At 49.5% G+C, this 13,436-nt stretch overlaps 1 protein-coding gene across 1 annotated transcript in view; it reads left to right on the top strand.

The window, feature by feature from the left end:
* The window catches only part of LOC311343336 (ankyrin-1-like), a gene marked incomplete at both ends in the record, with an annotated part of 34,839 nt that overhangs the window by 12,563 nt on the left and 8,840 nt on the right, over window positions 1–13,436 (top strand). The window contains 18 exons of the mRNA XM_084468203.1: window positions 158–256; window positions 2,043–2,141; window positions 2,579–2,677; window positions 3,033–3,125; window positions 3,232–3,304; window positions 4,669–4,762; window positions 4,984–5,062; window positions 5,282–5,397; window positions 6,220–6,444; window positions 6,595–6,749; window positions 6,875–7,086; window positions 8,596–8,800; window positions 9,100–9,196; window positions 9,302–9,530; window positions 11,219–11,347; window positions 11,682–11,801; window positions 11,913–11,997; window positions 12,404–12,478. Coding sequence (XP_084324329.1) covers window positions 158–256; window positions 2,043–2,141; window positions 2,579–2,677; window positions 3,033–3,125; window positions 3,232–3,304; window positions 4,669–4,762; window positions 4,984–5,062; window positions 5,282–5,397; window positions 6,220–6,444; window positions 6,595–6,749; window positions 6,875–7,086; window positions 8,596–8,800; window positions 9,100–9,196; window positions 9,302–9,530; window positions 11,219–11,347; window positions 11,682–11,801; window positions 11,913–11,997; window positions 12,404–12,478 — 2,284 coding nt within the window. The remainder of the gene's footprint in view (window positions 1–157; window positions 257–2,042; window positions 2,142–2,578; window positions 2,678–3,032; window positions 3,126–3,231; window positions 3,305–4,668; window positions 4,763–4,983; window positions 5,063–5,281; window positions 5,398–6,219; window positions 6,445–6,594; window positions 6,750–6,874; window positions 7,087–8,595; window positions 8,801–9,099; window positions 9,197–9,301; window positions 9,531–11,218; window positions 11,348–11,681; window positions 11,802–11,912; window positions 11,998–12,403; window positions 12,479–13,436) is intronic.

Genomic DNA, 13,436 nt, shown 5'->3' with positions numbered 1-13,436 from the left:
CGAGGGGAGGGGTAATCGCTGGACTCCAATAAGACCGAGCCAGAGAGCATTGGCAATAGCCATCCATCATCAGAGAGGGGGCTGGCGCCCAGGCGTGGCCTCGGGCCTCCGGTCGCTCCTTAGCTGATGTGGCTCCGCCTCTTCCTCTCTCCTCCAGAGTGGACTGACCCCGCTCCACCTCGTGGCCCAGGAGGGACACGTGGGCATCGGGGACATCCTGGTGAACCAGGGGGCGTCCGTCTACGCCGCTACACGGGTAGGCCCAGACACACCGTCACCACCGAGTGGTCCAGTACACAAACACAACCGAGTGGTCCACTACACACACACAACCGAGGGGTCCACTACACACACACAACCGAGTGGTCCACTACACACACACAACCCAGCGGTCCGTTCCACAGGGGGCAGCCTATGTAGGAATGCAGTGAGATCAAGTAGCTCATGTCCTGTACATTAAAGACCTGCCCTATCTAACTTGATCACACATTTTATGAAAAAATGAAACTGTGAATTTGTTAAACCAAAAAGTGGTAGTAAAAGTGTTCAACTGAAAATGTGATTTGGGGATTTCCTTCCCCTTAAATTACATATTTCCGTTGTCCATTACTTTAAATGGAGATATAAAGCAAGATATCCTTAATGTTAAGTCTTTGAACCAAAATAACTATTCCCACTACTAACAATTAGGAACAAATATGGGCCTAATCCATATTAGTGCATGTCTTCACGTAAAAGACTTCCTCTCCCTTTGTGCTTGTGGTCAGATAGATTAAGTAGTGACCTTTCCTCCCAGAACAGAAATAGCTTCCTGACCTCCTAGCCCAGCTTCAGGTTACCATCAATACACGACTTCCTCACCCAGGAATGAGCTTGTGGCTGATGGAACAACACCACAGTTTAGCTCCACTTGTAAGGAGAGAGTATGGAGAGTATCAAGTCATACCGTTATGTATATACTGGACAACATGGGCTCAGAAATACCCATAAGAGTACAGTTTCAGAATTAGAATGAGTGGAGCTGCTGTTAAACTGTTACTGAACAAGAAACTGGCTTCACAAGTTAATTTGGACTTCGACTCCAATGGTTTTGTGTCTAATATTACATTTAGATAAATAAAAGACACATATTGCTTTCATGTAGTGCATAGATATTTGTCTTGTCAACCAGTCTGTGGCATCATTACCCTGAGCTGCAGCTGCCTGCTGTGGGCTCTAGCCTGGACCCTTTAGCACAGGTGCAAGGTGGGGCAAACACCGGTGCATCATGGGACAAACACAGCTTGTAACACTAATTATGGGTCTGCTCTATTTATACACCAGGGCACAGGTAGTAGACTTAACCAGTGAAGATAAGTCTACTTACCGCGCCCGGTACATTAGAGCAGCGGACCCATCATTAGATATAAGTGACATCTGTGTTTGTCCTGCGACGACGCTCTGGGAAAAGACTCTGTGACATAGATACTGGCCGCCATGTTGGAGAGGCATAGAAACAAACACAAGTAAACAGTGGATAACATTTACATTCTCAACCCATGTCAATGATTCTTCTTTACATTCCTATTAAATGATATTATGTATTTTATGTGAATGATTATGAATGAAAACAATGTGTACTCCACATAGATTAAAAATGACTCATTGAAATCATGGGTAGAGAGATGTAACCTTTTCTAGTGCTTTAATCCAGAAAGAGCTTTGCTATTATTTGTTGACTGGCCTGTCCTGGCCTCTCCAACATAGCGACCACGTTGACTGGCCATCGGGCGTGTATGAGTCTATAAGTCTCTTAGACATGGTCTTTTTGACATAAAGGCCAATGTGGCGTCTATGTATATAAGTCTATATATATAAGTCTATATATATAAGTCTAGGGTCTATTAGGCACAATGAGTCTTTGGCTTTTAACTTCTTGATAGACTGAGTTGTTATCAACAACAGGGCTGAGGGATCTTTCTGGTTCACTTCTAAGCTGGGGATCCCCTCATGCTCAGTGTTGGTTGGAGGGTTTATATTTTGTTGTCTCTGTTTTCTCTCAGATGGGCTACACCCCTCTCCACGTAGCGTGTCACTATGGCAACATCAAGATGGTGAAGTTCCTGCTGCAGGGACAAGCCAACGTCAACAGCAAAACTAGGGTGAGTGCGCCCCCTCTGGCCAGGTTCAGACCTAGATCTCAACTGCTCTGGACACAAAGCACACCATGGCCAGTCGCCATGTTAACAAATTCACATCTTTACACTAACAAATAAGTAAATACAGTGTGACTTAGTGTCATCATTTTATAACAATTTAAAATGTGTTACTGGAAAAATATGATGAATGCTGTTAATATATAACAAATGTAAGAACTGGACCTGTTAATGAATCGCATTGTGAATCTGTCATATAAAAAGATCCACATTGTATATTTTTAATAATCTATAATAACAGAAAACATTTGCATAGTGTGTGTGTATGAACATTGTTCCCACTGGGCCTTCACAAGCAAAGGTGAAGTTTCTCTTGCTCCTCTGCGAGTAACACCGCGGTAACACAGCCTGGTTGTCCTCTACCGCCCTCTAATGTCCTCCAGGTGGACTACACCCCGCTGCACCAGGCCGCCCAGCAGGGACACACGGACATAGTGACCCTGCTGCTGAAGCACGCGGCGCAGCCCAACGACCTGACCTCGGTGAGAATGCGTCACCACATGATCGGTCTTGAGGTGTCGCGTCATTAGGTGGCGCCTCGTTAAGTGATGCCTCGTTAGGTGACGTGTCATTAGGGGACATCTCATTAGGTGACGCACAGCAGACATTGAATCTAGTGATCAGGAAGGAGTTAGTCATTCCAGACCTTCTGCTGGACCTCCCCTGAGGAGTGTCTGAAGTCCAACTCCTCACCCTACTTCTAGACTATCCTGTGGTTGTATGTATGATCCCAACCCTACTTCTAGACTATCCTATGGTTGTGTGTGTGATCCTCACCCTACTGCGAGACTATCCTGTGGTTGTGTGTGACGTCCTTCCTCTGCTCTCTCTGTGCAGAACGGCATGTCCGCCCTGGCCATCGCTAAGAGGCTGGGCTACATCTCCGTCATCGACGTCCTGAAGCTGGTCACAGAGGAGACGGCCACTATGGTGAGACCGGGAGCTCTTCAACCCTCTTCTGCATAAGAAGGTTTTCATTTTTAGCTTCTTAGTCCTTACGGAGCTAATCTACCTCCTACTGGTGTTTGTCCCCCAGACGACCACAGAGAAGCATCGCATGAGTTTCCCGGAGACGGTGGATGAGATCTTGGACGTTTCTGAGGATGAAGGTATTACCCCCTCATCTGAATCACAACTACACTCACATTGACCTGTGTGGTTAGGAATATCCCACATTGATATTGCTCCTGCTGAATGACACTTGAGGTTTTATGGTCTTACATTTCAGTGTTTTTCTCATGTTTGTGAGGATGGGTTTGTGTTAAATGGGCCGTGTTTTTTATTTTAGAGCTCCCTAAAAGATTGCCTTTTTGCCTTTTGCCCTCTTTAGGAGTTGCACAGCTAACACTAGGTATGAATGTCTCTTCCTCTCTCCATCGTGCAGCGTCTGTAGGTCGTGATAAAGTCTGTGGCTCCATTTCAAGCTCACTTAGCCTTTCCTCCCTCTCCCGGTCCCTCTGTCTCTCCCTCCTCCCTCTCCCTGTCATTCTCTTCCTTTTCTCTTTCTCTCGTTACCACTTTCCTTTTACTTCTCTGTCCGTCTCTCTGCTATTCTTCTCTCTCTCCTGCTCATGCTTTCTCTCTGTCATTTCCCGTTTTTAATCTCCCTCTCTCTCTCCCTCTGTCTCTGTGTCTCTCTGTCGGTGCTCAGTGTTATGGTGGCTCTCATGCTCATTGGCATGCGCCCATGGCATCACGTCTGTGACCTCTGTCTGTCCCTCCAGTAACACTTCTTATTCATTAACAATACGGGAGGTTTCTTTTCCTGAGTGGCTGCCAATGAGACCTCGACCTGCACATCCCTCCTCTACACTCTGAGCTATACCCCTCTAACCATACCGTTCAAACTATTAGGAAGTAAAGTGTTCAAGCTATTCAGCCGTATAGATCACAGCGCCATGGTGTGAAGAAGTGTTGCACTTAAAATCGATGTCATGACATTGACTGGTGTGTGAACTGATATGCTGCTAAACCTTACTGCTACACACAGACACACACACACACACACTGTGGCCCCTCATGGTCTCAGCCCCTCATGATTTTGGGTCCCACCACTCATGATGGCTTGGTGGTAAGTGAGGGCCACTCCTAATGCTGATGTATACCACACGGTTTGTATGTTGACTTGAACACAGCGTACATAGAAAACATCCTGTGGTACCTGGTGACTCTAACATGCATCTTGGTTCAGCAAGTGCCGACTCACAAAACTAACATCTGAATGAGAAACGTCCAACACACACACACACACACACACACACACACACACACACACACACACACACACACACACACACACACACACACACACACACACACACACGCCCCAATCCTGTGATGTCATGTCCCGTCTCTGCACATCCTCTCACCTCGGTAAACAATTTGTTTTGTTCTGTGTTGTCTCTCCTCCTCCTCACTCTCCCCCACCCACCCTGGTCACCTGACCTGCTGGCGGTCTCTTGTGTGTGTGAAGGGGAGGAGCTGGCCACGGACGGCGCCAGGTACATGAAGATGGATGACTTGAAAGACCATGATGACGATTTCCTGTCCCCAAAGAAATCCATGGAGTACGAGAGAGGGCTAGGCACAGCGTAAGGGTGGCAGGGCTGGGGTCTCAGTGGGGGGGGGCTACGGGGGACCAGCTGACAGCGCTAGGGGCAGACGGTGGGGGGGGGGGGGGGGGGGGTGGGGAGGCGGGCAGAGCTAGCACGGGCAGACAGGATGTGTGGCAGAGCTCGTTTGACGCCAGACTCGTTACAACTTGACTGTTTCTCGTTCCTCCTGACAGGAACCTGTCCCCGTCACTACCCAGGATCCCCCGCGTGTCCCCGGAGACGGTGCTGCTGAAGGAGCAGGAGGTGGAGCAGGTCAGACCCTCACTACGTCCTCCTGTCTCTGCCTCGCATTTCTCTGTCCTTTAATAAGACTCTCCAGGATCGGCATATATCAGATCTTCATGAAGCATTTTGTTCGTGCGTCTGTTTAATGCTAAACCAGCAGGTCATGCTGAGCGTCACGCTCCTCCTCCTCCTGATGATTTGAACGGAGACATGAACTCCGTCTGTTCTGTTCTTCTTCTGCCGCAGCTACACACTCCCCTTCCTCTCCCCAAAGAGTACGACGACGACTCGCTGATACCCAGCAGCCCGGCGACGGAGACGTCGGACAACGTCAGCCCGGTGGCCAGCCCCATACACACCGGGTCAGCCAGCCTTCCACCGCAGCACAGCACACCCAGCGGGTCACTTCCTGTCAGCCTTTCACCGCAGCACAGCCACCCTCCCCCCCCCAGCGGGTCACTTCCTGTCAGCCTTTCACCGCAGCACAGCCCCCCAAGCGGGTCACTTGTCAGCAACAGCCCTGGGACCAGATCCCTGTCATGTCACTGGGTTTTAAACTGCATTTGACATCTGCCTTTCCATTCACTAGAAGTTTATCATTGTAGGATGAAGGCCTACTCGGCAGCCATTTTACTGCCTGCCGTTCTAGAGCTCTGTGGCTGTCTGGAAGGTTCTCCGTGCCAAGCTTCAGGCTAGCAGGGGGCATTCCATCCTCATCCGGACGGGGGTCTGTGGTCTCCTGGGAGACCACTCATTGTGATAGAGGCTTACATCATTAAACTGGCCCTATGATACTTCTTCAATTGACCCACTTCTTTCTATAAAATTGGACTTTCTCATCGACCAAATAGCTTCAGAGGAGAGGAGATGGTGGGGTGGTTGAGCCTGGGGGGGCTGGGCTCCCTCTGTAGACACTGATCACCCTGAACATGGGGAGCACACAGGGAGGGGGGAGTACATCCTGCAGGTCCTGCAGGTTTAGATATGTTGGTGCTACTTAGCACCGACTAGTGCTTTGAAAAGACTTCTTTACTGAACATTATGATGATGAAGATGATGATGATGATGATGATGATGAATGTCATTGGAAGAGGATGGGGGTGATGATGAGGATGAAGTTGTGGAGAACCACACCAAGGGTGATTCATGAGGATGATGATGACCGTGACCCCTGTGGCCCCCAGGTTCCTGGTGAGCTTCATGGTGGACGCTCGCGGCGGCTCCATGCGGGGCAGCAGACACAACGGCCTGCGGGTCATCATACCGCCCCGGACCTGCGCCGCGCCCACGCGCATCACCTGCCGGCTGGTGAAGCCCCAGAAGCTGACCACGCCCCCCCCCCTGGTGGAGGGCGAGGGGCTGGCCAGCCGCATCATCTCCCTGGGCCCCGCCGGCATGCAGTTCCTGGGGTGAGGGGGGCCTGCAGACCACGGCTGAACCGGCCCAAACTGGCTGTAGCCGGCGGGGAGTTTGTCATTTAATGTGTAATTTAAAGTAGTAGTTAATATGTTTGTGTGTGTGTGTGTGTGTGTGTGTGTGTGTGTGTGTGTGTGTGGCAGGCCGGTGATAGTGGAGATCCCTCACTTCGCCGCTCTGGGCCGGGGGGACAGGGAGCTGGTGGTCCTGAGGAGCGAGAACGGCTCCGTGTGGAAGGAGCACCGCAATCGCTACGGCGACGAGGTGCTGGAGACCATCCTCAACGGGATGGACGAGGGTAAGGGAGCCCAACACTGTGGGCTTCAAACGATGACAAAAGCGACATAAGAGTAGAATAGCACCGAAACTGAACGTACGAACGCAAGGTCACCTGACCCCCGCCCGCCCTCCGCCCCTCCCCAGACCTGGAGAGTCAAGAGGAGCTCGGCAAGAAGCGTATCCGCCGCATCATCTCCACCGACTTCCCGCTCTACCTGGCCGTGGTGTCGCGCGTGCAGCAGGAGAGCGACCTGATTGGCCCTGAGGGGGGGGCCCTGACCAGCAAGCTGCTGCCCATGGTGCAGGCGTCCTTCCCCGAGACGGCCGTCACCAAGCGGGTCCGCCTGGGGCTGCAGGTGAGGTGGGAGGACGAGGAGAGACGGGGGGCCTGAGGGCCTTAGTGACCGGCAGGTCTTCTCCGCCTCAGCATGGAACCACGACGTTACAACCTGACCTGTTCTTCAGACTTTTTTGTTATTTCATTCTTTCATGTCTGTTTATTTCTTTGACGATTCCCTGGACCTTGGTTTGTTTCCCTGTGCTCTTGGCCCGCTCCCATCAGCACCTTTGTTAACTCATTGACCTGTTTCATTTCACTCCAGTTAGAGCTGCTATTGCTCTTTTGTTCACTGTTTCACGACTTTTATATTTTTGTTATTAGAATAGCTTCAATGTATTGATCAGCATTTCCAGCATGGACCAGTGGGTTCATTTACTTTATTCATCATTGAGACAGAAAGAAAGTTTTATATTATATGTTTCAGTTTCTACCTTCCAGTCTGCAGGTTTTGGTTAGTGCATGTGATGCATCCCTTACAGCCATGCATGTCTGTTATCATGTACATATTTTAGATGTGTCTACTGCTAATATTATTATATATACTAATATATATATATAGTATATTTTGCTAAATTAATGCCTATTTACACGTAAATGAGTCTTTCTAAAGATATAGAAGTGAAGGCAAATTAATTGCAAGGTAGATCATCGTTTTGTACTCCTTTTTGTAATTTCTCATTTCTTTATTCATTTGTGTTAACTGGATTATTAATGTTTTATACAGGCCTCATCAAAACCTGCATTCTACTGTGATATCCAAATCGTATGAATGATTCTAGAAAATCGTTTATGTTCAACTTTTTGTTACATTTTTACAATAAACAAAGAAAAAAAAAGACACCTCCCTTCCTTCCCCTCATTTCATATCTATAGTATCTTCATGATTCCTCCAACATCTGCTGGTATTATCCAACCTCTGGATAAGCATCCTCATATCCTCTTTCATCCATCTCTCTGAGCCCCCTCTCTCCCCCTCCCCATCTCTCTGAGCCCCCCCTCTCCCCCTCCCCCTTTCTCCGAGCCCCGCCTCTCCCCCTCCTCCTTTCTCCGAGCCCCCCCTCTCTCCCTCCCCCTCTCTCTGAATCCCCTCCCGTCCCTTCTCCACTATTTTCTCTGACCACTTGGTTGATACTTCCACCCTGTCACCTCCTTCACCCTCTGACCTCCTCCTCCACCCTGTGACCTCCTCCTCTACCCTCTGACCGCCTCCTCCACCCTGTCACCTCCTCCACCCTGTGACCTCCTCCTCCTCCACCCTGTGACCTCCTCCTCCTCCACCCTGTGACCTCCTCCACCCTGTGACCTCCTCCTCCTCCACCCTGTCACCTCCTCCACCCTGTGACCTCCTCCTCCACCCTGTCACCTCCTCCTCCTCCACCCTGTCACCTCCTCTACTCTGTGACCTCCTCCTCCACCTTGTGACCACCTCCTCCTCCACCCTCTGACCTTCTCCTCCTCCTCCTCCACCCTCTGACCTTCTCCTCCTCCTCCTCCACCCTCTGACCTCCTCCTCCTCCGCCCCCAGGCCCAGCCGGTTCCAGACGAGCTGGTGGCCAAGCTGCTGGGGAACCAGGCCAACTTCAGCCCCGTGGTGACGGTGGAGCCGCGCCGACGCAAGTTCCACCGGCCCATTGGCCTGCGCATCCCGCTGCCCCCCTCCTGGAGGGACAGCCCGCGGGACGCTGGGGAGGGAGACACCACCAGCCTGCGCCTCCTCTGCTCCGTCATAGGTATTGTACCGGGGAGGGATGGAGGGCCCCTGCGATGGCACTCTGTAGCCGATGCTTTTATCAACAGCGACTTACAGTAACTACATCCTCCCGTACATGTCATGAGGAAGCAGTCGTGTTCAGGCATCTACCCTAGGATCAGTAGGCTACAGGAGGGGGGCATCTGACCCAGAGCTGGTGGTCTGGAAGGCGGCCCACAGCGCCACACTACCCTAGCCCTAGTCTCTCTGCTGCTCTGGCTTGGCAGCAGTCAGAGGTTCCACCACGGCAACGCGTTGATCCAATGTCCTCCCTTGCAGGAGGCACTGCCCCGGCCCAGTGGGAGGACATCACCGGCACCACCAAGCTGCTCTACACCAACGAGTGCGCCAACTTCACCACCAACGTGTCCGCGCGGTGAGCAGCGCCTCTAGAACAGCCCTGAGGAGCGCGCTCCGCCTCAAAGCTGGTTATGAGGGCGTGGCGAGCTCCGGAGACTCACGCTATGTGTCGCTGCTCCAGGTTCTGGCTGGCGGACTGCCCCCGGACGGCGGAGGCGGTGGCCTTCGCCAACCTGCTGTACCGAGAGCTGTCGGCCGTGCCCTACATGGCCAAGTTCGTGGTGTTCGCCAAGATGAACGAGGTCCGTGAAGGCCGCCTGCGCTGCTACTGCATGACGGACGACAAGATGGACAAGACCCTGGAGCAGCACGAGAACTTCAACGAGGTGGCCCGCAGCCGGGACATAGAGGTCAGGAGAACTGAGGATTAGAAGAGCTGCTCATTCAGGTTGCCTGTAGTCCCTCTCACAGATGTCACTGCTAACACGTCCTGTGTGCCAGGGCACAGGTATGGGACCTATTCTCACCAGGCTAGTCTACTACCCGTACCCTGGTACATTAAACGCTAAACAGCACGGCAGCAGTCATGAGTGTTCAGTGACACCTGTGTTTGTCCTTAGGTGACACCTCACATAGCAATAAAGCAACATTTAAGACTACGGGCCCTAGTTAGACGGTCTAAAACGCAGACGTCAAGGCGCAAAGTCAAAGTACTTTGTGGGCGGTTCGACGGCGCTGTTGCTATTATGACGGCGGGATAAATGAGCTTTGCGCCCGGCGCAAATCTAAAAAGGGTTGGGCTGAAACCTGTAGGTGTGTTTTGGGCGTAACGTGCAATAAACCAATGAGAGTTCCACCTGCCATCCCCTTTAAGACTCAGCGCATTTGACTTGACGAGTTGATTTTTGACAGCGCGTTTGCAGTCTCCGCTGAGACAGATGCATGACCACATGAATTTCAAACTTCAAATGGCTCAGTTTATGGCCAAATAGTAGGCATAATTCACACATGGAATAGCGTTTTCTTCTCCAACTTCAGAAACACTGATTCGTCATGTAAATTGCGGCAAAGACAACTTAAATCATATGATATGCGGACGCGGTCCTTGATGGCCGCAACTGTGGGTCTATTTAATGATATGCGGCAATCCATTAACAAACATTGTTTGTTACCAGTATTGTAGGCCTATGTTCATAATATGCATGTGTCCCCCCATTAATATACATCGCCATGGACTGCATTATGCGTTTTGTGTTTAATTTGCATGTTTAAACAGATGGGTGCGCACACACACGTGCACCAAGCATCACCCGCATTCATTCATTCTTTTAAACAAAAAAAAACAAAAAAAATTCTCACTCGCGGTAAAACTATGTTTTCTCACGATCAAATACTCATCAATCCTAAAAGTAATGGGCTTGTACACGATGTCTGTGTCAAGAACATATGTGTTTGCTGTACGGTGTTTGCAGATGCATTGATTTAAAAGTACAACTTACCGCTGTATCAGCTGTTCTTTCCCAAATAATTTAACCAACCATTTACCCTAAAATTAGATTTTGTTTTGGAAGCCTATAATATAGTTTTGAAAAAAATGTTTCCACAATCATTAAATAATAGTTAATAGTTTGCATGTTTGTGCTGTGTATAGCCTACGTGTGTGTAAGCGTAGGCTATGTGGTAGTTCCGACCTGCTATGGCACGTCAAAATAGCAACAACAACTGCGCCATCCACTATAGACCAGGTATTTTTCGGTCAGTGGTGCAATTGCATTGGCGCATTTTTTAGATCACTAAAATAGCACCATGTATCATTTGCGCCGGAACACGCCCCTGCTTTTCGCCGACACGCCTCTCCAGGCGCAAGTGTAGTGGCGCATGGTTTCTGCGGGGGAAAATCAGCTTTGCGCCGGGTGCAAACTACGACACATGCGTCGGTGTAGAAAGTCAATTGCGCCGGGCGCAAGATAGGGCCCTACGACTTATTTCTTATTTGGCTACTTTTTTTTAGTTTTAGGAAAATGGCCCATATCGCTCGCCATTTTGTTCGTGTCCATTTCCTGTTTGCGTTGGCTGATCCCAGTGTTGCCCCCTGCAGGTGATGGAAGGTATGCCTCTCCACCTGGAGTGTTCAGGGAACCTGGTGCCCATCAGGAAGGCCACCCAGCAGCCTCGCTGCTTCAGCTTCCAGGCCTTCAAGGATAACAGGCTTCCTGTCTCCGTCAAGGTGTTTTTATAAGACAGTATACTGTGTGTGTGTGTGTGTGTGTGTGTGTGTGTGTGTGGGGGGGGGATTTCGTACTCTCATTTTCTAAAGTCACCATGACCTTAAAATGAATGTTCTATTCACATTGTTAGGAAGTTGAGGAAGTTGTTGATTGTGCCAACAACTTATGAAAGGTATTCAACTTATCTGTCAATTAAGTGTCATTAAGTGATGTATTCCCTCCCCATCAAATGAAGCCAGCTGCAGGAATCCAAATCCCTTTCCTCCTGTATTGTGTTTCGCTGTTATCATAAAAACGGAATATATCTCTGAAGCCACTTCATATCACCTTCAGGTGAGAGACAGCAGCAAGGATCCCACTGGATATTTGTCGTTCCTTCGCAAGTCCACCAAGTATGAAGACAGCCAACAAGTCCTCTGCAACCTCAACATCACCATGCCCCCGTGCATCAGGGTAAAGAGTCCATCAATATATCAACATGTGTATCTGATGATGATGATCTAATGAGGAACGATCAGCTCTGAAGATTTGCTCTGAATGACGTCATGTCCTTTTGTTTGGCAGGCGGTTGGGAGTGAAGACCGGAGACGAACTCTGACCCCACTAGCTCTGAGGGAGAGATACAGCGCTCTGAATGAGCCGGCCATGGGTACGAGGTTCACACTCTTATGGTTCACACTCTTATGTTCACTAAGGTTCACACTCTTATGTTCACTAGGGTTCACACTCTTATGTTCACTAGGGTTCACACTCTTATGCTCACTAGGGTTCACACTCTTATGCTCACTAGGGTTCACACTCTTATGTTCACTAGGGTTCACACTCTTATGCTCACTAGGGTTCACACTCTTATGTTATTTAGTTTCAAACCCTGCAGATGTACGGGAAATTACAAGATTAAGAAAAAGGTTTATTATCATTAGCATTGAGCATTGATCATTAGGTACAGCCAAAGGTACAAGGTGAAACCAAAGAACAGTGACAGAACTTTTCAACTGAGTCTGAAAATCTTCATCTCATTTGTTAAGGTATCAATTCTGCTGTGGTTTCTGCAGCGGCCATGACTGCCATGGAAAGGACAGAGTTAAAGATGGCTCTGATCGCAGAACAGCTGGGACTGAGCTGGGCTGGTGAGTGGAGGAACCGGCACTTACCGGCTGCTGGAAATCTTACATGCACACTTTTTTTTATTTCCTCACTAAAAGGGCTTTGGAGACTGGGATTTAGTTTGGTAGACCTGTATGTAGGCAGGCCTGTAGGTAGGTAGGCCTGTATATATATAGGTATGTGTGTATGTAGGTAGGCGTCTATGCAGGTAGGAGTGTATGTAGGTAGGCCTGTACGTAGGTAGGCCTGTACGTAAGTAGGCCTGTACGTAGGTAGGTCTGTATGTAGGTAGGCCTGTATGTAGGTAGGCCTGTATGTAGGTAGGCGTGTATGTAGGCCTGTATGTAGGTAGGTGTGTATGTAGGTAGGCCTGTATGTAGGCAGGCGTGTATGTAGGTAGGCCTGTATGTAGGTAGGTGTGTATATGTAGGTAGGCCTGTATGTAGGTAGTAGGGGGGAACACTTATCTTCCTTTGTAGATAAGTGAGTAGAATGGTCGTGAGGGTAAACTGTGACAGCGGGATGTTCTTTTGGGAGGAGGGGTGCTAAATGGATGACACCACAGCGTGCTAGTAGTTATAGCATCTTCTTTAGTGGGGCTGAGGGATTGACTCTGCCTTCTGAGGGCAATTTGAGGTGTCTGTTTGAAACCCCTTTGTGTAATGGCCGTGGTGATATCTTAGGATTCTCTTTTAAGGTAAAGAACATTCTAGATAGTTAGTCTAGAAGGAGACACAACGTCATGAAAACATACGTCTTGCGGTGGGCAGCCTTTTTAAACCATTAAAGATGCATCTTTAATGGTTTAAAAAGGCTGTCCACCGCAAAACATACGTCTTGCGATGGGCAGCCTTTTTAAACCATTAAAGATGATTAAACAAAAGTCCAGTCAGCAGCTGTCATGCTACACTGACGGGGCTGGGGAGACGATTCTCTGGAGCTCACTAGTGCATGTTGGCTGTTCTGCTGACTGGAATGGAG

This window comes from Micromesistius poutassou (assembly GCF_964030765.1).
Source record: "Micromesistius poutassou genome assembly, chromosome: 5".
Taxonomy (NCBI): domain Eukaryota; kingdom Metazoa; phylum Chordata; class Actinopteri; order Gadiformes; family Gadidae; genus Micromesistius; species Micromesistius poutassou.
This window is presented reverse-complemented; position numbering and strand designations above follow the sequence as displayed.